Source organism: Biomphalaria glabrata, chromosome 8, assembly GCF_947242115.1.
Source record: "Biomphalaria glabrata chromosome 8, xgBioGlab47.1, whole genome shotgun sequence".
NCBI classification, from domain to species: Eukaryota; Metazoa; Mollusca; class Gastropoda; family Planorbidae; genus Biomphalaria; species Biomphalaria glabrata.
In genome coordinates this window covers 35418446-35445213 of record NC_074718.1, presented here as the reverse complement: position 1 = coordinate 35445213, position 26768 = coordinate 35418446, and the positions used below count along the sequence as shown (strand labels likewise).

Here is a 26768-nt window from a genome sequence, read left to right as displayed (position 1 = left end):
AAGTTAAAATGGCCACATAAACTAAATAAATTTCAAAATAGGTAATTGGATGACCATTAATTGGGGGTTCAGAGATTAGAACTGTGTCAAGAGAAATTCATAGAATGCAGGCTGCCTAATGCCTAGTCTAGAGCATAACAGACTAATTAAATAAATATAAGAAAAAATATTAATGTTAAAGACCTAATGTTCACACAGATGAGCTACTTTGGTTCTGAAAATACACGAACAAAGAAAAAATAATAAACATGGCCAATAAATGTGAGTTCAACAAACAAATTAAAAGTAATGAAAGACAGTTATAATATTAACATCAATTCGTTCATATGGTATCTTTTTTGTTGAATTTCTGCATATCATAAAATTGTAAGAAACAAACATTTATTTTCAGATGGCTACCACAGATCTATATCACACCAGATATAAACAGCCATCTATGTTCAGATGGCTACCACAGATCTATATAACACCAGATAGTAACAGCCATGTCTCTTTCAGACATGTCAGTACAACATGAATGAGGCACCAGATGCTGGTGAATGAGAGGACGACAAGGCACAACCTTTACAGTGTGTGAGGGAAACTTTTTGGTTTGCTCAGCTCACAAAATTAATTTCCTTTGTTCACGCACAAAACTAAACAAGAAGCAAACATTGTTAGAACCGTTAGATATAAAAGTACTGAGGACTATAAGACACTGTGGCCAATGATGTGTATCTTTGAAATGAATACAGTTGCAACACTTATTTCAGCCTTCTGGTAACTCAAAAAACCTTTATTACAACCCATGTGTACAAATGGAGACAAAAGAAATCAAACATACTCTTTGTGAGGGCAACGCAAATTTCAAAGCTGATGTATTAAACATACAATAAAAGGTCATGTTTACTGTTACTATGGCTACGAAGAATCCATTGAAGGTTTTGTTAGAAAATGAAACTTAAAATCATTTCAATGTGCACTAACTTTACCTCAACTGCCCTATAGATCACAAGGTCTGAAAGTGGAACTTGACTTTTACTTTTGAAGTACCTCTTGTTTGTAAAATGATATACACAACATTTTTAAAAAATATTCACAAATATTGTGATTTTGGTAACTTTTGTCATTTATGAAAGTAACAAAATAAAGGTACTTAAAGACCTACTTTATGTTGATGTGTCATAAGCATTATTAACCAAGATGCAATGAACATTTTGATGTCCATACTTTATTGTGTGCATGGAATGTACATTTATACAATTTGATTTTTAATATAGCATAGTCTTTTATTTATTCAATTTCTTTTTTATCTTCAGAGATTTTCCGGAATGCGTCATATACGATTTGACCACAAAGTCATGATGCTTTGGTGATGGGAAGAGGGGGAGGGAGTGGGGAAGCTGCTGAATATTTTTTTATGATAAACACAAAAATTGGTTTAAAATACTTTTTTTTCCACAAAACTTTGCTACATAATTACATTACATAAACAAGAACAATGATGATATTTATTTATTGTTGATTAATTTTTATGTTTAATTTTACATATCACACATACAAGAATAAACTATCTGTATGTGTAGATAAGAAATAAATTCTATTTCAAAATAATTATTAACAATGGGACTTCAAGTGTAGCAAAAATAATTGTAGGGCATATTTGAAGACCAGACAAAATGTCTTCTGTACGAGCGTTTTAAAGCTACAAGTCTTAAGAAGGAGTGACAGTATTCTAGGTTTAGTAAGAAAGAAACAAAGTGTAACTTTTGGTGCTGTAAATATTTCTCATCATGTAGTTATTGAATATCCAGAATATCTGCCCAGGCAATTTTGTGTCTCAACATCATGTACATTACAGAGTAAACTACCCAATATAACATAAATATATAGTTAAATGCATAAATAATGTGTCATGATAAGATCTTACATAAGTTAACCAACATGCTAGTTTACAAAATACCCCACTGAATAAATATTCTAACAATGCAAGATTATTTACACACTAAACAACCATATTTTTATTACATTTTTATTACATGCAATCTTTTAAATGAATCTGTATTTGTCATTTAGTTGAGCTCCCTGCCTTAGTGAAATGACAAAAAAAAACATTTCCAGTGTCAATGGTCAGTGCGTTGATAAGTATAAATGTCCAATCTGACAATGGACATGGACCATTCTTTTCATTTTTTTGTAAGTTGGTTAGTAATTTACCATGTACAGCCACAGGGCATGTATTGTAAAGCTGGTATTGTATTTAAGATTAAACTTAAGACTGAAGGTATGCAATGTAAAGCTGGTATTTTCCAGCCAGAGGGCATGCAATGTAAAGCTGGTATTGTATTTAAGATTAAACTTAAGGCTGAGGGTATGCAATGTACAATTTCCAGCCAGAGGGTATGCAATGTAAAGCTGGTATTGTATCAATAGGATATGTGCAAGTAAGTGATCATTAGGAACTCAGATGATTTAGAAATGTCCCACAAGTTTAGGGTAACAATGATATGTTTGCACTACACATTTTAGTAGTCTTTACCAAATTAAAACAAACTTCTGAACATTTGCACTCATTCTTAAGTAGTCCATGGCGCCACTAGTATAATAAAACAAACAATAGGCTCCAAGTTGATAGATTAACAGTTGATTAAGTTACTCAAAGATTTTTGTTGAGATAATTACTAAGCCCAGTGATTGCAGCTTCTTTCATGAATACAGATTCTCAAAGTCACCATCACCCCAATAACAACAACTATTAGTGAGTAGTGATCAATAATATGGAACAAAATTTTAATAAATTAATTCCTACTTTATGTTCAGTTAATATAGTAAACTGAACATTTATATTTAAACTTTGTCATAACTTTGTAACAATTCAAATTAATTGATATAATAAATATCACAACACAATAGTGGTAAAGCAAATCTTTTCCTTGGATTTTCAATTTTCCTTTTGATATAACTGAAAAAGACAAAGAAATGGGTCAGTATGAAAATAAAACCCACAACATTCATATATTAGCATGATGCTCTAAACAAATTAACTAACTGGTCATACAACAAACTGTCATTAATACATAGATCCAGACTTATAAGTAACATCTATATGAATCATAAAATAAAATGGTTTCCAATTTGTAACATCTATATGAATCATAAAATAAAATGGTTTCCAATTTTTTACTTTTTCCCCATATAATGTATAAAAAAATTAGTTTTTATTAAATCAAGTAATCTTTCTGAAATTTTAATAAAATATGTAGTCGTACATCACATGTTTATGAGTGAAATTTCAGCTCGACAGGATAATGAAAAGTTACAAAAAAAGATTCAAATTTTCAAAATGTAAGTGAAACAAAAATTAAAATACACCTACACTTTATCACTGAGATAAAAAATAAAGTCTATAACAAAAGAGATTACTTCATGAAATGATAAAAACACTAACTCAAACATGATTAACATAAACTACTACAATGCATATTTTCTAAAACCTTAAGAACAACTAGGACACAAAGGATATCCTGCAACAGCTCTATGTATAAATTTCACAGTAAGTTTTGCACCAAATGTGGAGACTATTAAGTTGCGTGCCTATCACAAAAACCAATGTACACAGTAGAAATATGTGGTCAATGTTAAGAATGTTTTGCACCGGAATGATTACATTAACAGGTAAACAGGAATGATCACAAGACAGCTATTACATAGACTACACATATCAAATTTCATGAATGGGACTACTGCCATTATGTTTGTCAGTGGAATACTCATTTTCATTAGAGTCAGACTCCTCAGATATTGTTCTAGTAATACAATCGGCAGACATGTTCCTTGAAATGCGAGCTTCGATTTCTCGAATGTCAGCAAAGGTGGAATTGGTGACGCCAGTACTGCCTACAGAGTCTGTTTCTGGAATTTCAGGTTCTTTAGCAGCTTTGGGCAAATTCCTCCAAGAAATTTTCATGTCTTTGAAGGCGTTGAGTAAAAATATTCCAACAACTATGACCAGAAAGCCACAGAGGTCTCCAACAATGTCCAGAGCTGGCATTTTTTCAAATTCTTGAAACAAAATGGCTGAGCCGGTGATGACAAAAGAGGTGAAGAAAACGTAGTAGATGGGAGTCACCACAGCGGTGTTAAATGTATCGAGAGCCCTGTTTAAGTAGTTCAACTGGAGCAGAATACAGACAACGATGACCCCGATGAGAAAGTAGGTCATCCAATTGGTGAATTCGTTGTTGCCTCGAAGAGTGGCATTGATGGCTGTCCCAACTCCTTTGCAGCCCATGACTGTGAAGCAGCCTAATGATGAGCATATTGTTACATAGACAAGTACATTTTTCTGACCATATTTTGGTGCAAAGTAGACTATAGACACAATTGCAACAATGAGTAGAATAGCTCCAAAGACAATAAATGCTGAAAAAAAAAGAAAAGCAATGGATTAATATCACAATTTAATTAATATGCACAAACACTAGTTAGTACACAAGTAGTCTTTATTAGAATATCTTTGGTTAACTAGTAATACATATAACATTACAACTTTTTTTCTGCTAACACACTGTAAATTACTTATATCATGATTATTGCATGCATTCACTATGTTGCAAGGATTTGATCAGTAAGGCTCAAATTTAACACATTAATATAGGTCTTTAAGTAAAAAAAAAGAAAGAAAGGTACCCCTTTCAAATCATGTGATCTATGGGTCAGATGATGTAAAACTCATCTGTTTCTATTGCTGACAGTTAACGACGGTGTCAGTGTCCAGCACAACCACCAACCCCCTTTACTTCTCCAACATAATTATTTGAGTTGGCTGGACTCAGGGGCGTCTAAAAATCCACAATCATTGGTTAGGAAACCAAGCGTTTTACTTCTCTGCCATCACACCCCATCTTATAATCTTTAGCGAACAATTTATTCATCTTCTTAGCTAATTTAAAATTAGGTTAAAATTAAACAAATAAATGTGCAAAAAGGGAGGACAAATAGAGAGAAAATGAGGTATTGAGGAGAATTATTATGACCCCTTAAAAATTACTGATTAATGAAAGTAATTACATGTATTGTTTTCTTTATGACTGACAATACACATGTATCCAAATACTAAGTACGTAGATAGGTCTGAAGCTAAAAATTAGTACATAATTTAAAAAGATAAAATCCCAAATCTTACCAGGTTCTTTCATTTTCATCATCATGTCATAGACACTGTGTATTTCCTGTTCTTTTGGGGAGTGAATGACCATCATAGTAGAGCCTAGGACACAGAGCACACAGCCCACTTTACCAAGTATGTTGAGTTTTTCTTTCAGTATACGAGCTGACAGTACAGCACTACAATAAATGGAAACAGTAAGATTAAAAATCACAATAAAATTGTAGTTTTTTTTTTATGATCAGGCTTCCAAGAGAAAAAGACAATTTCAGGGCTACTGCCTATACCTAAACGCTTTAGCTTTATCATATATATATATATATATATATCATTTATGTCCTCTGTTGATTTGTTTTTTAAAAAGTCTTCACTTAATTTTTTCCGTAAAAAAGCAGATGAAAAAAAAGGTTTGGAGGCCGGGGGGTTTTAGGGGGGGGGAATGGAAGCTATATATATATCACATATACACATTTATTTGTATGTGTTTGTGTTGATGGTAACTCTTTACTCTTTAAAGAAGTGTATATTAAAAAAAAGATGTGAAACCTTTCAATATAACACTAAACAACAGAGCAGTCTAGCCTGACTATAACATTAAACATCACAGCAGTCCAAATTGACTATAACACTAAGGAATGAGAGCAATCTAACCTGACTATAACACTCAAAGCCCCCAGTGGAGTGACTAATGTTGCTGGGGCAAAAGCATATGCAGCAAAGTTGGCACATTCTCCAGAAGTCACTGATGATGTAAAACAGATAATTGGAAATGAAAAAGTTTCAAATATATACAGTTTGTTATTTATATAAAATAACAACTAATGTATATAAATCTAAAAATAAAAAAAATATATAAAACTCACTAAGAATCATCCCAGTCCACCACATCCATTCTTTGAGATAACCATAGCCACCTTGGCCTGAAACAATTATCAGTGCACAGTTTAGAAAAATACAATTAAGATTTAGCAATAACAGAAACAAAACATGTTTATCAGGTAAACAAAAAAGTAAAAAAAAAAACAACTTGTATGCACGCATAATTACATTTTGTTACCATTTAGCATAATAGATAAAAGTTACAACAAAAATTTGGACCACACAATTTTTTAAAAATTAGCTTTGCTTTTGTATGAAAGCATCCTCATTGAGTGTGTTCAGGTCCTATCTCTCTTGTGGACGTGTGGGGAAGGGACTATCTCCAAGAAGATATATACATGCTGCCTTTAAGCAGACAGTAAACTTAGCTCAAGTCAATTCAATATGTGTCTAGTAGTCCACATCAGGACTGAAACTTGAGATCCTCAGTTAGGTGCCTCTAAGCCACACATAACATAATCTTTTTTAGAAATAAGTCTCTCTATATCCCACAAGAAAATCATCATCTATCATGCTGTAGTTCTAATAGCCATTCTACAAAGAGAATTAGATGAATTACAGAAATGGGGATCAAATTGGAGCATGTCTTTCCACCCAGAAAAATGTCAGTTATTAATAGTAAAAAAAAATAAAAAAAATAATTATTCCACTTATCTTATTCATGGTAAACCAGTAACACAGACTAAAAATGCAAAATACCTAAAACTGTCATGGAATCCCCATTTGATGAAACTATCAAAAAATCTAACAAAGCATTAGGGTTTATTAAAAGAAATTTCTATAAATCAAATAAGAACATAAAACTAAAATGTTATTTAACCTTGGTTAGGCCAATAATAGAATATGCATCCTCTGTTTGGGACCCCTGAACTCAAGAAAACATTACGAAACTGGAACAGACACAAAATAGAGTAGTGAGATTCATAACAAACAAATATTCTCATTGGACTAGAGTAACACCTTTAGTAAACTCACTAAATTTAGAAAGCCTTCAGGATAGAAGACTTAAAGTAAAGTAGCAATTATACATAAAACACTGAACCATAATCTTCAAATACAAAAACAAAATCTAATAAAATTTTCAGAAAGACACAAAGCAAAAGGCACATTCCTCGTTCCATATGCTAGGACAAATTTGTACAAATGCTCTTCTTCCCTAGGGATATTAGAGCATTGAATGGGTTACCTGAGCTAGCCAGGAAAAACAGTGACTTAGCAGAATTTAGGTCATTGGTTAATATGCACGACTAAATGCATGACGCGTAGGACATAGTCATCTTCTTTTTTGAATTAACGTCTGTATTATATAAGATAAGATAAGAAAGATTCTCTAGGTTTTAAGACCTAGTGTAACTTAGAACAAATCAACGCTACAAGTACAGTTCCACCTAAAAAAGCCTACTGTGGCATTTTACATATCGAGAGACGATCTTTTCCCTTTGCAACTTCTTGTGTGACTAAAGAGGCCAATCCTTGATACACAGCTGCGATCGCAGGTTGGGCATATATAATCACCAGGCGCCATTGCATTTTCACCCTTCTTTCTGCTTCTGTTGTGTATGACATCTGCAATCCGAGACCCTTCCTTTATGCTCTCTCTCCATGTGGATCTGTCCAGTGCCACCTCTTCCCAGTTGCCTGTGTCGATTTTGAAGAGCTTCATGTCACGTTTGCAAACATCTGTATAACGTAAAAGTGGGCGACCAGCGGCTCTCCTGCCTTCTATTAGAACGCCATACAGGAGGTCCTGTGGAAGTCGACCTACTGGTATTCTACGAATGTGACCAAGCCAGCCAAGGCGTCTGCTGCTGATAAGAGAGCGGATGTCCTGGCACCCTGCTTTTTGTAGCACTTCCTCATTGGTTATCTTATCTTGCCACCTTATTTTAAAGATCCGCCTTAGGCATCGGAGTTGAATGATATTCAGCTTTTTTTCCTGGCATGAGTAGGTTGACCATGTTTCACTTCCGTACAGCAAGGTGCTCAACACAAAGGTCTGGTAGACTAGGGCTTTAGCACTGCTAATCAGCAATATGTTGTCCCAGACTCTTTTCTGCAACCGTGACATGGTGGCCATTGCCTTGGCTATCCTGTTGTTTAAGTCTTTATTCAGTAGAGTGTTGTTGGATATGATGGAGCCAAGGTAACAAAAGTGATCAATAATTTCTAGTGGTTGGCCATTAATGCTTACTTGAGGTGCAGTGTTTGTGTTTTGGACAAGTATCTTAGTCTTGCTTTGACTGATGTTTAAGCCAAACTTCTGGCAAGCAGCAGATAGTTTGTCAACCAGGGACTGTAGCTGAATATCAGAATCAGCCACAATAGCTGCATCATCAGCATACAGGAGTTCCCTGACGAGTAGCTTCCTAACCTTGGTTTTTGCCCACAGCCTTGATACATTAAATAGTTTTCCAGAGGATCTTGTATGGAGTGTTTTCACGAAGAAACTAAATGTACTGTCAAATTCAATGGAGCCCAATCAGCACCTTTTGAGGTTTGCAGTGGTGTCAAGCAGGGATGTGTGCTCGCACCTACTCTGTTTGGCATATTCATCTCCTGTCTACTGCATTATGCGTACAACAACATTAATGAAAAAAGCCAATACTTCATTAAAGCCACAAAAATATCAAGACTACAAATCAATAATTGGTTTTCTAAGAATTTCTTTGTCATCAAAGAAAAAAAAAAGCACTCATTTCCTTTAAACTTATTATTATTATGCACCCTAAAACTGAAGCAAAAGTCTTAGGGTCAGGATATTTACTGATGCTGTAAAGTGGTGTAAAATCATGAAAAGTAGAAAGAATAATTAATTAATAATAATTAAGAATAATTAGAGATGACAACATAAAAACTATAAAATGATGATTCCAATAGTCACCTATTATAGAATGGAAATACACAGGCCACTAACATACATAGGCCTACTATAGAACAGGATAATAAAAAAAATATATGCTCATAAACATAAGTTTACACATGACTGCCTGATCCTCTGGTATGGACATCGGACTGTAATCACGATATTCTTAAGTTCAATCCCTGCCCACTACCATCACCTACAGTCCTGCAGGAGATTGGGACTAGGACAAAATAATCATTTCTGGAGAAATGCCCAAAATGTATCAAACAAAACAAAACTTGATCTTCTAAGATTATGTGGTATTTATACAAAACTGTAATTAAAAGGCTATTTGCCAATCAAACTGACAAACATTCCTGCGACTGTAATTCAATACACAGACTTGGAGTTTCAATGATAAAATTGTTCAAAACTTGTAGGCCTACATGTAGCTGCAAGAGCAGATGTTTATAGAGGAAAGTAAATCTTGAAGTCAACAAAGTCTTATATTATAGAGACCAAGTTTTAAAATTATGCTTTGAAAATTACAAACAAAGCCCAACAACAGAGTAAGTCAATAAGTCTTACCAGCTCGCATGGCCTCTTTCCTGGCATAGCGCAGCAACCCCAACTTTTTCAGGATGAAGCTTGTCCCAATGAATATAGAAGACGCTATGGCGAGGCACAGACCTATCATGAAGTCCTGAAGGTCCTTGTCACTGGTGGACATTTTCTGCGCAGTCACATTGGTCAAGTTGTTGGTCGAGTTGTGAGTTGTAAAATTAAATGTGAAATTATGGGATGTAGTTGAGAAGCTCTGAGTCTGTAAAAGAAAATATAAACAGGATGAGCAAAAATAAATATTTTAAAAATGTTTCCTTCAGTAAAATGGGAAGAGATGAAGCAGCCTAAGTATTTACACCAGGTGTGCGTCTCTGTTAGAGAGATCGTCAAAAGAAAAAGGGAAAATAATCTACTACCATAGTAATACCAACAACAACAAAAATACATGTGACATCCATCTTCGGCTCTACTAGAATAAACGTGTGACATCCATCTTTGGCTCTCGAATAAACGTAAGTGAATGGATTCAGGAATTTCTATTTCTATCTCAGTCTACTAGAAGCTTAGCTAAGTACAATCATTAGTATTGGCCTCCTTAAGTCGTAGAACGACTATGGTTCATCTCGAACGCTGTTGAGCCCTATTTTGGAGAGACATGTCTTGCAGGTCAAGGTGGCTTTCACTTTGGTGGTAGAGGAGCCGAACATTTTTCTTATGGCACGCTTTTATTCAAGAGCTAAGGCCCACATTCTCTCGCTGTCCAGAGCTGGTCACAGCCTTAGAAAAGATACCAACAAAAGAGCTAGACAGGCCTTAGAGTAGAACCCCCAGGGCCCAAGACGTAGAGGAGGACCAAAAAGAACCTGGCGACGCAGTGTACTAGATGAGGCGGAGAGGACAGGAACGTGCTGAGAAGCCATTACAAAACTAGCAAGAGACCGTGGAGAGTGGCGTGTTTATACTGAGGCCCTATGTTCTATGAGGAACGCATAAGAAAATAGTATAAAGGAACCATGATAATCAATAGCAAATAAACTATAAACAAGTAAAATATATATTTTAAAAAAGCTTATATTACATCACATTACAACATTCTGAATTCAAACTCAAACCTCCATGATGGAAGGCCGACATGTTTTGCCACTGAGCTATTTAAGTATTTAAAAAAAAGAAAAAAAAAAAGGTTTTAGTCTATTGTTAGTTTAAAATTTTGGGCGAACGACCTAATTCTTTATTCAAGTCTAATTGATTAAAAAGTTGCTTAATTTTTTGACTGATTCATCTGTCATTGCCAATAAATAATTGTGTAAAGTTTCAACTTGATCCGGGAATGGGAAGTGGGCGAAATAACATGTACAAGAGTGGTACAAGACAGGCAGACGATGTAACGGATTTTTAAGGTTTTAGCTCAACTTGGCAGTAACTAACTCTCCAATGTGTGTGTGTTTGTTTGCCTGCAGAAGTGTTTTGTCCTCTCTTACCGTCTATATACAAGACAGCTAGAGACAATGGCATACACACACACACACAATTACTAGCCAATACATCACAGAACAAAGAGCAGACAGCTTCAATAAACCAGCAGACGTATCAACACGCCTAGCACACTGCTCAGTCATGGGCTCAACTCAAAACACAAAATCGTTCGAGTCAAAATTAAAAAAAAAAAATTAAGACATAGCCAAACAATGACCCATTCTAGTAGAATGAAATTTCATGCAATTGTCTTTATTAAGGAATTTGGTGGATAGAATTTGTAAAATTGTAAAGAGCCAGTCGTGTGAAAAGTTCCTCTTTGTAACGTGATATGTAAGAAAGTTTGGTGCATAATTGTATTTTCACATACTTAAGTAAGAGTCCAGTTTAATTTTTTTTTTAAATTACTAAGAAAGTTTGTGTTATGACACAAACTCAGAGGCGTCCTCCCAAATGGCGCGCATGGGACAACAGCATATTAGGTTGGCTTACAAAAAAAAAAAAACTGACTAAAATGGATTTGTGAAATTGTGGCTCACATTTCAAAACACAGCTAGTACTTAAAGCTCAACAGCCTCATGCATCCAAACGATGTGTGTGCTAGAGCGCTTGGATGAGAGCATAAGTTTCAACAGAGATGCAGGAAGTTTTTCTAGCGTGAAATTTCAAGACATTCAGAAGGAGCATGTACTTACGGCATGAACAGAAATAAATAAATATATATATACAAAATAATATAGATATTAAATGCTTTGTTTTCAGGTAGTATGATTTTTTTTTCTCTAAAAGTGGATAAAAATGCGCTCTGACAATGGTGCTACCACTGAGGCACTGACTTTCTAGTAAGAAGGCGTGCATACATATATGGTGTGATTCAAAGATTTAACTTTTTATCGATAACAAGACAATGTTTGACTACTTTAATAACCGACCCTTGCCAACCCCGGTACTCTCAAAATAAATGGTACTCTTCAATTTTGAAAATGGAATAATATCCTACATATTATGATACCGATTTCGTAGCATGTGCATAGAATATGCTATAATCAGAATACGCTACAATCAGACTATGCTACAGTCTTCTCTTGTAATGTAACTTTCTGTTGTCTAAACTACCACTCGATAAGTTCTTTGCATTTAAGTTTTGTAATAGAATGTAACAAGTTTCTTTTTTTTTATCGCTGCATCAAAAAATTATGCGGAAATACATCACAGAAATGTAGTTTCAATTTATTTGTGCATGACATTTTTTATAGAGTTTAAAGTCTCGCAACAATTTCAAGATCTACAAATATTTCATTCTTCCTTATGTCTCTTCATTATCTACTTGTTTTGGTCCATTGAGTTTTCTGAGCTAATTTCCCTTCCAGATAGTCGGATTTCAGCGTGGAAGTTTCACAGGCATACAGAAGCACTGCTCAACTTCCACACGTCATTGGACAGGGGGCCCATACCCTCGTGTCGTAATTTTTAAAAATACATTCACAAGTTTCTCATTAATCTCTTCCGTGATGATACAGATCGATAGAAAAGTGTGTGTGGGGGGCGGGGGGGGGGGGGAAGGAAGATCTGGATCCAATTATTCAAGAATTAATCATTTAGTATTTGTCGCTGGTAATGATGCGTACCTAATGAGTTATGCAAACATATAGGGGAGAGAGGACAGGCAATAATGACTCGAAATCTCATAACTATTCTATATATTCTTTCTGGTCAAAAATGTTCTTGCAAATCCGTACATTAACACATTTCAAACGAGACATTGTCAAGTCACTGGTAGGGATGGGCTGTTCATGACAAGATGTACAAGAACCAAAACAGCTTCAAAGGATAGCCAGAGTATCTAAAATGTATAGCTTTGAGCCCAATGTTACCGAGATGAATCAAATCAACATATGTGTGTACTTATAATGAAAATAGAAAGGGCTTACCATGGCAGTGACGTTGGGCGGGGAAGTGCCGGCAGCAGACATTTTTTTTAAAAATAAAAATGTACGAGTTTGCTCTCTTGCACTTGCAAAGTATCCTTGAATATTTTTATTTTTTTAAAGAATCAATGCAAATATCTTAATGATGATATCAAGTAACGGTATCCAATGATATTTTCTTTATGATAATATCAAGTATCCATGGCTATTTTATTTAGAATGGGAAAAAGTATTTGTGGATATTTTTCATTTCGTGAAATTGTTCGAGTCACATATCCAATTCTTTTTGAGAAAACAACAAACAACCAACTGCAGATGCTATGGTTAGGTATGCGTGGTGCATGCCACAAGTGAACTCCTCCTGGTCAGGTCTAATGTGGAGAACTGCATAAAGAAACCAGGCTCTGTCAATCAATCAATCAATCAATAATCGATGGTGATATAAAGGACCCGCTCTCTATTGTCTGATGACGCAAGAGAAGCAGGCGTCAATGTGAGCTTCTCGAGAACTGCTAAGGTGGCAGCACACTTCTGGCGGCTAGGGCTTGACTCGCTGACGTCTTTTATTGTTACTAAAAGTTTAAGATTCGATGCAATACTGTAGTTAATACTAGTTGGCAACACAACCATTCATCTCCTCCGTCTATGACAATTACTGCACAAATCAAACCACTCTAATTAAAAAAGCAAGTATATCACAAGATCACTGAACAATATCCCTTTCCAATCAAGAATGACAGTTCAATACAAAACGACTCTGTAAGTATAACAATGCCAATGATTGTGTTTAGCCAGCATTTCTTTTAATCACAATTATACTTATCAGATAAGCTTCAAGAGAATTTTTTTTCTCTCTCTCATAGCATAAAAGCAAGATAAAATCTTCCAATTACCTATTGATCTATAACCAAAAAAAAAAATGGCTGACAATCTGAATCAGTAATATAAAAAATCGATACAACAAATCTAGTCTAAAATATTAAAACGAATATTAAACAGTAATCTGAAATCTGATGAAACCGATGACAAGAGTCTTAGTTACGTGTAATATAGCACCTCATAACAAGCAGGCTATAGTACTCATACACTAGTAGGCCAAAGCGAATGAATGAAAGGCATACACACATATATTTAGGTAATCGTTACGCAGATAATTTCCATGGGGAGGTGGGTGTCTTAAAATGAAAAAAAAAAATGTTGCATAGCAGAGATTTTTCATTGTCAGAAGCACTCAAAGTCATACAGAAAAGGGGGGTGCGTTATGCATGACCAATTTTAGTATGAAATAGTCACGGGTCAATGCCCAACGTGACTAGGATGGAGCAAAAAGTAGAAGCAAGAAGTACACCTTGGAAAAAAATGTTACAGCTGCCCGTGACTGCCCACAATCTAAACAGTTTACTTGGCTCATGAGACACGTGACTGCCCACAATCTAAACAGTTTACTAGGCTCATGAGACACGTGACTGACCACAATCTAAACAGTTTACTTGGCTCATGAGACACGTGACTGACCACAATCTAAACAGTTTACTTGGCTCATGAGACACGTGACTGCCCACAATCTAAACAGTTTACTTGGCTCATGAGACAGAGTGTAGATGTCCAGGAAATTCAACATGTTTCGATGTGTGCAAGCAGGGAGGACGCGATCGGTGTATTTGTTGAATATGGGTTGACAAGGATGACATGCTGCGAAGTGCGCAAGTGTTTCCTACTCTTGAGTACCATACACGATGAGGAGGCCACAAGACGTCATTTGTTTAATGCGTGTTTGATGGAGACTCAATTGTTACAGTAGGCCTGGCTGCAAACCTGTGACGTTGCAACGAGCCATTGATCTCGACTGGCCACTGGTCGTGTCGAACAAAAGTTTGACATTTTCATATATTTATTTCTCAATAAGCCACTGAAAGTGATTCACTTGATCAAATTGCTTAGTCCGTTTATCTCTATTGGTGCCATGCTAACTGATGTTAAGTTTCAAATGATGTAAGTTGATTTAAAATGTCAGCTTAAATTGGACAGCGGTTAACACATTTTTCTGATGGTCTTTGATCTGATCACTACACATGTGCTCTATTGTCATCTACCCACGAGCTATTTTCTGTCTGGACAAAACCATCTTCATTAATGATTAATTACAAGTCACATGACACAGAATACTTCCACGTGAAGGTGACCATTAATTAGTCAACAACACTGACCTAGAAAATCAAAGTCAACTATTCATTACACACTTCTTTGGTGCAAATAATCAGATGTTATAAAACAAGAACTCAATACAAATGTAGGGCATCGATTGTAATTGAATGCAATTAGTTTCATGAACGATTTTTCTTTAAAATCTAGATCTATATTGAAAAAAAAAAGTATGAATCTATGTTAATTCAAAGTTGTTTTTTTTTTTACGTAGACCTATAATCACCTATTATTAAGTACACCATCTACTTTAGCACAGTAACGCATAGACTTTGTTGACCTGCAGTCTCTACAAAAAGAGTCAAGTAAATCTAGATTCTACCAGCAATGTAAAAATCACAACTGCGAACAGACTGTCCACTGACATCCGTAGAAAATTGAAACAACTGTGATCTACACAATGGTCGAAATAAGACCGTCAAACTTCGTAAGACACGAGGGTATGCCCCCCCCCCCTTCTCCTGTACAATGACGTGTGGAAGTTGGGAGGTAAGGATAAGGGGGGGGGGGGTAGAGCACAGTTGTCAATGGACCGACACGCCACCTAACTGGAACCATGAAGGGGAACCAATCAAAGAGAGGAACACGCCAAATGCCCCTCGTGCGACGCAGGTAATTTAAATTTCCCGGAGAGCCTTCCTGGCCTGGACAATGGGATCAGTGTGTCTCGTTTCCAGTGGCACACACACACACACAGTGACACACTCAAGAAATAAGAAAAGTAAGACACTACTGTATGCAACAATCCCCCCCCCCCAGGTTTATCTGAGCCTGCCAATACAAAACCCCCAGGTTTATCTGAGCCTGCCAATACGTGACATTGGATTGCTCCCAATGCTAAGACGGATTAAACATTCAGAATCCTCCCAGCAAGGAATGAAGTTAATATACAAGCCCTGGTTCACTTCAGTTTTGAGCAGTCTAGCCCCAAATGCAGCTCTAAATGCCCCTGACATGTTTTAATCACACGAACACATACAAAACATCCAATGAATTGCCTAACAACATTTAACTGGTCAAGTTTAATGCTCTACGGCTGCCTAGTTGTGTGGTATGCGCTCTGGATTGTCGTTCGGTGGTCTCGAAGGGTTTCGGGTTCAAACCCTGCCAGCTGCCATTCTTCCTGTGTGAGGTTTGTGCTAAGATTCAATTATATTCAGAATTGAAAAAAAAACATTTTAAACGTGTACCCAAAAAAAATACGGCTGCCATTCCAATAGCTTTGAGCGCAATTGAAACAAGGTGCGGGTCGATTGGTTCACAGTTTAAACATTTAATTATCCTGAACTTCAGCGTAGCCAGGATCCGGCGCCAAGTTTATTTCCTTGTAGTCGGAACTTCAAAAATGCATTTTCTGAAGTGTCTACAGCGCAATATCCTGCTATACTTGTAACAAAAAGAAAAGTAGAAGTCTAATAACTATTTTGCAGTTCATTGCACTTTATTTTTGAAAGTTGTTCTAATACTAAAAAAAGGTAATTTCTTTAGATAGTATTGGAGTAGTGACAGGTTTCCCCCCTTCATCCTGCAAGGAATTAGGGGGAAGGGCGCTTTAAGCTACCCCTCATCGGTGTATTAATTATTTTGGATCAGTCATTTGTAATAGATCTAGCCGACACACTAAAGCCTCTGCTAGTGAGGAGCATATGACTATAGAAGATTGTATAGATATGTATGGGGGGGGGGCGGACCACAGCTTGAGAAACGCTGATCTATGTAGCTTATTCCCTAACCAGGCTTAGTATTAATAAAAAAAAAATGTCCTAATGTGTTTCTGGCCCGGACCTGCTGCAAGGGAGAAAATGAAACTTTATTGATTTCTGAAATCGATTGAAAAATATGTCTAGAATACACAGCTATAATTAGAATATAGATGATCTTTTAAAACAATCAGAATGAAAAAAAAAAGTCTAAATAAATAATCAACGCAAGTTCGCCTACTGGTCCCACTAGACTTTAGAAACACTAAAGACAACTAGAGATCGATTATCCAAGGGAGATCAATCGTGGTATGTTGTCGGGTCCATAGATCTAATTAAAGACAAGGCATCGGGGGACACCGTTATGCCTGGCTGGAGAAAGACCCAAACACGGCCAAATAGCGGAGAGGTCTTGAGAGAGGACAGAGCCGTGGCTTTCCGTGGAATGGGTTTTTAGCACAATCAATAGTCTATTTAAGAGAAGAAAGAAAGGACGAAGGTGGACACAAGGGAGGAGAGAGGGGGGGGGCAAAAGTGCAAAACTGAACGCAGTAGGACAAAATACAAGCGTGGAACAGGTCAATCCAATACAACACGAATAGCTGACTCAATAATTTGGTAGTAAGAATCGAATCCGATCAATCTGGTCACATACAGTGTATATCTATACAAACTCAACATCCCGATTGTTTGCCGAAGTACTAATAGAAAGGGTTGTCTTTGAGCCAGAAGATTAATGAGGAATGCAGTATTTCACGTGGCTACGCAGTCCCAGCTGTGACCTACATATTTTGTCACATTCGGCATGAACTTTACCAATAGACTTCATATATCAATCTAAAAAGGCACCATTCCTAATTCAAAACTGGTTGGATTCATAGTGAATGTTGAATTCCCCTGCAGATAAAATTTGTAATATACTTCATAACAAACACTATATATTATTTCAGCATAGTACAGAGATGTCTCAACTATACACATACACACACCCTGTGTATTGCATTGTCGGCCAGATTGATCGGGTTCGATTATTAGTCACCATTTGGGCAGCCATTCGTGTATGTGTTTTTGTTTACTTGCCCTGACTTAGTACCACAGACCTTTCACTCCTGACACCACATCTGTCTTCTTCCACTTGTTAGGTCTGCACTTTAGCCTCTTACACTCTCACACACACACCCTCCAGACGCCTTTTTATTTCCCATCATCAACCTTTTGTTTTTAAGAGAGAGAGAGAGAGAGAGACTATTGATTGGAAATTGTTATTAGGCCTACGGTGCAATAATTGCATTCCACGAAAAGTCACGGATCTCTTCACTCTAAAAACAACTCCGTTATTTGGCCGTGTTTGGATTTTTCTCCAGCGAGACGTAGCGGGGTCTTTACTATGAACTTAATCGTCATTAACACTCAACAAATATACATAAGACGAGACGAAGCAAGAAAGTAGAATTTTTAATCTAAACCGGTATAAGATCAATTGTCAAAAAAAAGGAAATTAATAACAATAACTACAGTATAAGGATGCTGAAATTTCAGAGAGCGCTATGATCTGGGTGAAGTCACACTGAAGTCATTATCTAAAATTAGATCCTACAAATCATATAAATATAGACCAATGTGTCAATTAAAGTACGATTTATGAAATTATGAAATGTCTCCCTTTAAAAAGATTCCACATGTCTACGCAAACCCAGTTGCGACCCGCATTATTTTGATACATTTGATAAAGAAAAAGCCGTTCTCCACCGGGTGGGGGGGGGGGGGGGTATTTAAGTTTTCGTTTCGACTTCTGCGCTTTTCTTCAGTAAACGCTTTTCATTGGGTCTCAAATGTATGACCCGCGACCTTGCGACCTTCGTTAGAGCTCTTCGACTCTTTCAAAGGCTATTAGATGTCGTACCGGCGCCTGCATTACACATAGGCAATATAGGCAGCCGCCTAGGGCCTCCGATTGATGGAGGCCTCTCGCACAAGACTCGAAACAATTTTTTTTGGGGGGAAGAAATAGCGAAACTTATGTCCAATGTTGCTTTAGAGCTGCCTGAGCACATTTTGTTTTTTTAGCACTCTCGCTAAACATCTGCAGCATCCCTTCTGGACATACTGCAGTCGTAGAACTGTAGAGATAGGGTTAATAAAAGTTGCGATAGGGTGGCACACTCCAATAGATGTCATGGGGGAAAAACGAAAGCTTTCGCTTTCTATTCATATTGCTCGGGAGTAATAAGCTGTCCTTGAGGGCCTTGATACAATCTTTCAAGAAACCTCACGCCATTCGTCTACGACTTTTGAGCACACATCTTTGTGAGACATCTTAAAAGTATTTAAAAGGTGCCTTATATTCTTGAGTTACCAGAGACATTTTTGTTTTAAGACTGGCCTTAAAGTAAAGTTTTAAAATCCTAAACTTGTATTTATCACAGCACACACTTGCTGATGAATGAAAACTACAAACAATAAGGCATGTCGTATGTAACACACGTTGGTCCTGTATTGAACTATCAGCACACAACACACAAACACATGGTAATGAACACCTGTTGCAAATACACCACAAGGCTACCTGATGTTGAAATAAACCACAAGGCTGCCTGATGTTGAAATAACAATCAACAAAACGATAAAATACATTGAGCTCACAATTTCTAATTCTCTATGTACAGAATATATTTGACTGAATGTTTGGTCTATTTCTCAAAATGTTAAACTATGAACAATGTACTTTGAGACTAATAAATCATTGAATGAAAAAATGTTTTCAATAGGGAATTACAATAATAAATGTGTGGTTACAAGAAAGGGAAGTAATAATGTTAAATAGTATAACGTGAATAATTCCCATTGCTCTCCCCTGCTCAAACCAGAAGACAAAATTTTACAATTATTTTAGACTCACAAGGACAGCTACAAGACTTAATGACATGCACTAGAAGACAGAGTATTACTACTGTGCAGTATAAGACATAGTATTACCACTTTGTGCTAGAAGACACAGTATTACCACTTTGTGCTAGAAGACACAGTATTACCACTTTGTGCTAGAAGACCACTTTGTGCTAGAAGACACAGTATTACCACTTTGTGCTAGAAGACACAGTATTACTACGTCGTGCTAGAAGACACAGTATTACTACGTAGTGCAAGAAGACACAGTATTACTACGTAACGCTAGAAGACACAGTATTACTACTTAGTGCTAGAAGATACAATATTACTACCTAACGCTAGAAGATACATTATTACTATTTAGTGCTAGAAGATGCAATATTACTACGTAGTGCTAAAAGATACAGTATTACTACTTAGTGCTAGAAGACACAGTATTACTACTTAGTGCTAAAAGACACAGTATTACTACTTAGTGCTAAAAGATACAGTATTACTACTTAGTGCTAAAAGACACAGTATTACTACCTAGTGCTAGAAGACACAGTATTACTACGTAGTGCTAGAAGATACAATATTACTACGTAGTGCTAAAAGATACAGTATTACTACTTAGTGCTAGAAGATACAGTATTACTACTTAGTGCTAGAAGACACAGTATTACTACGTAGTGCTAGAAGACACAGTATTAAGAGACTAAGAGACTAAGACTAAGACTGCTTTATTGATCCTTACGGAAATTTGTTGTGATTACAAGGACTCGTTTCTCATATAAAGACAACACAACAGAAAAATACACATAAATACAACAGACAACATAAAGAGTTCATTCAGCGACTACACACAGGTATCTTGGTGCATTTCATGTTCCCTGATCAATGAGTGGCGGTGATAGAGTCTGGCCGAGTGAGGTACGAACGAGTTTTTGTACCGCTCCGTTCTTGTTTTGATTGACAGCAGTCGCCCACTTCGCGACGACCTGGCGTAGTTCTGATGGAGCGGGTGGCTGTTGTCTTCCAAGATTTTTTCGATTTTTCTTAGGCACGTTTGTTCAAAAAGTTCCTTTAAATGTGGTAATGTTGTGAGTGTAATTTTTGATGCTTTTTTAATGATATTTTCTAGACGTTGCAACAGTTTAGATGAGGCGTTGCCTTGCCAACAACTTATTCCGTATGTTAGCAGATTTTGTACAGTCGCGCCGTAAAATGTCTCAAGGATCTTCTTGTTTAATTTAAAACTGTTGAGTTTGTATAGAAAAAAGAGTCGCTGGGCTGTTTTCTTTGTCAGAGTTCCAAGGTGGTCTTCCCATGAAAGCTTGTTGTTGATGATAACGCCTAGATATTTATATGCCTTTACTTGTTCTATAGATGTAGTGTTTATTTGCAGTTCACGTATAGTTTGTTTTTTCTTTCTAAAATCTATTATAAGTTCTTTAGTTCTTTAGTTTTAGTTTTACTACTTAGTGCTAAAAGACACAGTATTACATCTTTGCATCAAAAGACACAGTATTACTACTTTGTGTTAGATACCCAGTGTTATAATTGGGCTAGAAGACTGAGATACAAGATACTGTTTACGCCAGGATCTGGCAGTATTGGGTCCTGGCAAGACCACACACAAAATTGTATTTGAAAGTTACTATTGTATTTGTGTTTTTTAATATTCAGAAAGAAAAAAACAAACGATACACAAACTGCAGATAAACGCTTTCGTGGGAAGATCACCTTGGAACTCTGGCAAAGAAAACAGCCCAGCGACTTTTTTAAAAATACAAACTCAATAGCTTTAAACTAAATAAAAAGATGCAACGCTTCATCTAAACTGTTGCGCCGTCTAGAAACCATAAAAAGAGCATCAAAAATTACACTCACAACATTACCATGTTTAAAGGAACTTTTTGAACAAAAATGTCTTAAAAAAATCAAAAACATCTTGGAAGACAACGGCCACCCGCTCCATCAGAACTACTTCAGGTGGTCGCGAAGTGGGCGACTGCTGTCAATCAAAACAAGAACTGAGCGGTACAAAAACTCGTTCGTACTTTACTCGGTCAGACTCTATCAACGCCACACGTTGATCACGAAACACGAAAAGGATCAAAATGTCTGTGTGTAGTCGCTGAATGAACTCTTTATGTTGTGTCTGTTATGTTTATGTGTATGTTTCTGTTGTATTGTCTTTATATGAGAAAAGAGTCCTTGTAACCGCAACAAATTTTCTTATGGATAAATTAAGCAGTCTTAGTCTTAAGGTGGATTGTGAGTTTACAGATCTAGTTATTCCATGTTCATTGCTATGTTATAAGAGCTTGAAGAACTTGTGAAAGTCCAGGCTCTCATTTTGTCCTCCACAAGATGAGCCATAGTTGACTTGTTACAGAAGGGGGCCAACAACATTGGTTAGAAAACAAGGTTTAAGATATATATGCGCCTCTTTCTTCTAAGCTATTTCAGAGCATGATACATTGTGAGACAGACAAGTTAAACCAACATTGAAAAGCCTGGCCAACAAAATTGTTATGAAAATTAAATTAAATCATCAACAATATTTGAAAATAACAGCTTAAATACAAAAATTAAAGTTTTTTTCTAGAAACTAGGGAGTCTCTGGCTCAGTGTATGATACTAATAAGATTTGACCTGTTGTTATTGATGAGTCGTCTGTCCTAACTAAGACCAAGCCATAACAATGCCACCTATCTTGCACCATTCACAACCAATCCCTAATCCCGCCATCACCATAGAAACACAGACATTCTATAACACCAGTCACTTAATTCTAGTTTCTGCTTTAGATTTCTATACTTTCTGTGTGAGCACCACCTATTGATAAATATTGGGCATGTTTTTTTAAGAGTATTGGTAGATACTCATCATACAAAAACTGTACATAAACTCTTTTTTTTTAAAGTTCCATTTTGTAAACGTAAAACTCTAACCTTTACTAAAAATTCTGCCAATATATTTAGTCGCTTTCACCTCCGTTATGTTGATGTGATAAAAAGGGACTTAAAATCAGTGAACATTGATACTGACCATTGGGAAGACATAGCCCTAGACCGCACTAGTTGGAGAGAGACGGTGACCAAGAAAGCTATAGAAAGCGAGAAAACATGGGCCTCGATTCTTGAAGAAAAGCGTGCCACACGGAAACTGGCCAGCTCCTTTACCACCAAAGCGAAAGCCACATTGACCTGCAATATATGTGGACGGGAGTGTCTCTCCAAAATAGGGCTCCACAGCCATATGAATAAGTGTTCGAGATGAACCATAGGCGTTTCACGACTGAAGGAGGCCAATGATGATGATGATATTTGCATGAACAAATTACATTTAATTTAAAACTACACTATTCAAAGACAATAAAAGAAAATAATTAAATTGAATATTATTAATGACAAATTGTTGTAAAATTTAAGGGTCTAAAAACAATAAAATAACTAAAAGTAAATAAAGTAGATACATTTCTTATCTGGTTATTATTATTATCATCCATGGTCCTAAAAGAATTGTCAGAAATGCTAACAAAAATAATGAGAATATAGATCTAGATAATATATATGCATCTAGTCATTTCCGGAAACTTGATAGAGTTACATCATCTTCTCTAGATCTAGATCTAATACTGTAGTCTAGCTATTGACCAGCTAGCCATTAGATATTTAGTCACTTATGGACTAATGGCAGTCAATGACCAGTAACACAGACTAAAAATGCAAAATACCTAGGTGTTTTAATAAATGAAAAACTGTCATGGAATCCCCATATTGACAAAACTATCAATAATCAAGCAAAGCATTAGGGTTTATTAAAAAAAATTATATAAATCAAATTAGAACTTAAAACTAAAATGTTATTTAACCTTGTTTAGGCCAATAATAGAATATGCATCCTCTGTTTGAGACCCCTCAACTCAAGAAAGCAATAAGAAACTGGAACAGACACAAAATAGAGTAGTGAGATTCATAACAAATGAATACTCACATTTGACTAGAGTAACTCCTTTAGTAAAATCACTAAATTTAGAAAGTCTTCAGGATAGAAGACTTAAAGTAAAGTAGCAATTATACATAAAACACTAACCATAATCTTCAAATACAAAAAACAAAATTTAATAAAATACTCAGAAAGACACAAAGATAAAGGCACATTCCTCATCCATATATGCTAGGACAAATCTGTACAAAAGCTCATTCTTCCCTAGTGCTATTAGAGCATGGAATGGGTTGCCTCAGCTAGCCAGGAAAACCAGTGACTTGGCAGAATTTAGATCATTGGTTAATATGTATGACTAAATGCATGACGCATAGGATATAATCATATCTTCTTTTCTGAATCATATCTTCTTTTTTGAAGTAACGTCTGTATCATATAAGATAATAAGCTAATAAGTTAACTATTTGGTTAATAGATACTAGATATATAGTGAAACAGATCTATTAATCTAGATTCTAGTTCTATTCTAGACAATCTAGATCAAAATTTATAATTAGATATAGATTCCATGGGCGTAGCCAGGATTTTTTTTCTGGGGGGTTCAACTCAAAACCCTTAGGCTACGCTCATAGAATATTGAGTGTGTAATTTGCTTTTTTTATATTGAATAGGGGGTTATAAAATCAAAATCTTCCTTAACTGTGCTCTTGGAATTTGGGGATAGTCGTTTCCTTTTTTTTTTGTTTTGTTTTTAGAAGAGAGGGATTTAACTGCAAAAAAAACCCTGGTAGGGGGTTTTAAACTCAAACCCCCCTGGTAGGGGATTTTAAACTAAAAAACCCCAGGTAGGGGTTTTAAACTCAAAACCCCCTGATAGTTTTTTTTTAACTCAAAACCCCTTGGCTGTGGTGGGGCAAGTGATGTTATAGTATTAAAATGTCACCCAAAATAAACAAAATCAAAGCACAAAATCAATTACTAAATCTGATCCCCCCCTCAAGGGGGGGGGGGATTTCATTTGAGAGCCCCCCCCCCCCCCCCACGCCCATGACAGATTCTACTATAGATTTAGATATCTAGAAATCTAAGTCTAGATTCTAGATTAATAATTTCTTAATAATCAAATAGTAATAATTATCCATAAGGAAATTTGTCTTACAATTTGTGCATGACACCAAACAAAACTGAATTTACATTTTACATGTGAAATGTTTATATATTTATAATAATTTATATCAACTAGATCTATAAATATAGATTCTAGATCTAGTTGATATTGACAATATTGATATTACTTATTACAATATTAGAATTAGATCTAGTATATATATTATATTATTATTTTACATGATTATGGTACATAGTTTAATCATAATTAAATTAATACAAATATAACTTAAACTTAATAAAAGTTCATTTAACTTATTTGATGACTTAAGTGTCTAAAGTAAAATTAGTCTATAAATATAAATATTACTAAATAATATTATAATGACTTATTACTGTCATTAGTCTTAGATTGATCTATCATGTAATATGTAAATATGATGTAATAATTAATAAATAGATCTAGACCTATTCAAGTGGAGGATATTCCAGCTACCGTCGCCTCAGTGTGGCACCTCCGTGGAATCACCCGCCTGGGAAAGTGGATAGGCTAAGTATGGTAGCTAACACAGCTCTCAGTGGGCTACCACATGTACCCTCTAGTGAGGGTATATTACACGTGGTAGGGATGTAAAAAAGGCTTGCTATACCAGTCCGAAACCACCATCAGCCCATTTCACAAAGGGGCCCATACATGTGGACAGTGTGATAATGGTCCCCCCACAGGTACGATGAGACAGTATAGGCTTAAGGATGGCCCCCACGTAGGGCTTGAGCTTCCCGCCACACATGAAAGGATAAATTCATGCAGAGATTCGGAAGAACGTGCCAAAACGGGTGTGAATAAATGATCACTTAGTCGACGGGGGCCTCCTGACAGAGAGATGGTGAAGAGCCAATTTCTCATCCTGGCCAAGAGATAAAAGCCTTTCTCTGGTCACATGGTTCATAAAAGGGGCGTGCTTGCCTCGAACTATTTGGACATCTGAATCAGATATATTCTAGATCTATCTTTAACTATCTATATAGATTTTATATAGTATTTTATACTTATTATTTATAGATATATTATGTATATATATAATTTATGAAATTGAAAATAATAAATAATGAATATTTAAATGATCATTCATAATAATGACATTCATTCAATCATCAATTATGAATAATGATCAATCATTCAATGATAATAAATATTAATCTTTATAATCAATAATTTTGAATAATAATCATAATGTAAATGTGTAATCTCTTCTGGATGATCTGACCTGCTAATAAAGTAATAAGCTAGAGGAGAGCGGAGAGTAGCTAGAGTCTAGAGTAGACCTAGAATCTAGCTGGATTTTATTTTAATTAATCTAGATCTAGATCTATAACAATTTAAACAATGTCTAAATCTAGATCTAGAATAAGTAGACTCTTACCTTTATCTTATCTTATATGATACAGACGTTACTTGTATACCAGATCTAAGCTGAGCAAAAGTTCTGATTGACAGTAAGATTCTAATATTAGTAATATCCTGCATCTTGTAAATGTAAATCTTATAAATCTGTTGTCTTGACTAAGAGAGATAACTAAGAAGTGTTTGTGTCATCATTGTAGTTAGAGTAGTGTTTCTTTTATCGGCCAATTTAGTAAAATTCCTTGATTCGATGAATATTATATATTTTTATCATATTGATTTTTTAAATGTCATTCAATAAGCTAGAGTCAAAAAATAAATTTGTAGTTTACAAATAGAAAAACAAAACATAGTAAAATACTCATAAATTTTACAACAAAAAGGCACTTTTCTTATTCCATAAGATAGGACAAATTCATACAAGTGCTCCTTAATTCTTTCTTAGTGCCATTAGAGAATGGAATGTGATGCCTGAATTATCCAGGAAAACCAACGACTTAATTAGCAGAGTTTAAGTCATCGGTTAACATGTAGGCTACTGCATTTCTAGATTGACACTTGTAGCCTATATATATGTAATGAGTCTCTGAAGAATTCTGATAATTAAGATAAGATAAGAAACAACTTTACGATAAATAGAAAGAATTACTCAATTATAAAGAAAGAAATTTAGATCTAGATCTAATTTTGTAAA

At 35.6% G+C, this 26768-nt stretch overlaps 1 protein-coding gene across 4 annotated transcripts; it reads right to left on the bottom strand.

Moving 5' to 3' along the window:
* Nucleotides 1–966: 966 nt before the first annotated feature.
* Nucleotides 967–26249, bottom strand: LOC106056785 (magnesium transporter NIPA2-like). 4 transcript variants are annotated; one of them, XM_056038014.1, is made up of 7 exons: nucleotides 15360–15489; nucleotides 12839–13490; nucleotides 9456–9690; nucleotides 6010–6066; nucleotides 5798–5888; nucleotides 5165–5325; nucleotides 967–4401 (listed from the first exon to the last, which is right to left on the bottom strand). In XM_056038014.1, exons 2-7 carry the CDS (start codon nucleotides 12878–12880, stop codon nucleotides 3701–3703), a joined length of 1287 nt encoding a protein of 428 aa, XP_055893989.1. In that variant the 5' UTR covers nucleotides 12881–13490; nucleotides 15360–15489; the 3' UTR covers nucleotides 967–3700. The 4 variants fall into 4 exon arrangements, with proteins under 4 accessions (XP_055893989.1, XP_055893988.1, XP_055893990.1 ...); XM_056038013.1 differs by having other exon boundaries at nucleotides 15264–15486; XM_056038015.1 differs by lacking the exons at nucleotides 12839–13490; nucleotides 15360–15489 and adding an exon at nucleotides 26094–26249.
* Nucleotides 26250–26768: the final 519 nt, after the last annotated feature.

Coding starts and splice junctions, on each gene's coding strand:
- LOC106056785 (XM_056038014.1), bottom strand. CDS start 12,880: ATGTCTGCTGCCGGCACTTCCCCGCCCAACGTCACTGCCATG. Junction 6,067..9,455: donor GAAAGAGGCCATGCGAGCTG/GTAAGACTTATT, acceptor TAATTGTTTCAG/GCCAAGGTGGCTATGGTTAT. Junction 5,889..6,009: donor GTGGACTGGGATGATTCTTA/GTGAGTTTTATA, acceptor TTACATCATCAG/TGACTTCTGGAGAATGTGCC.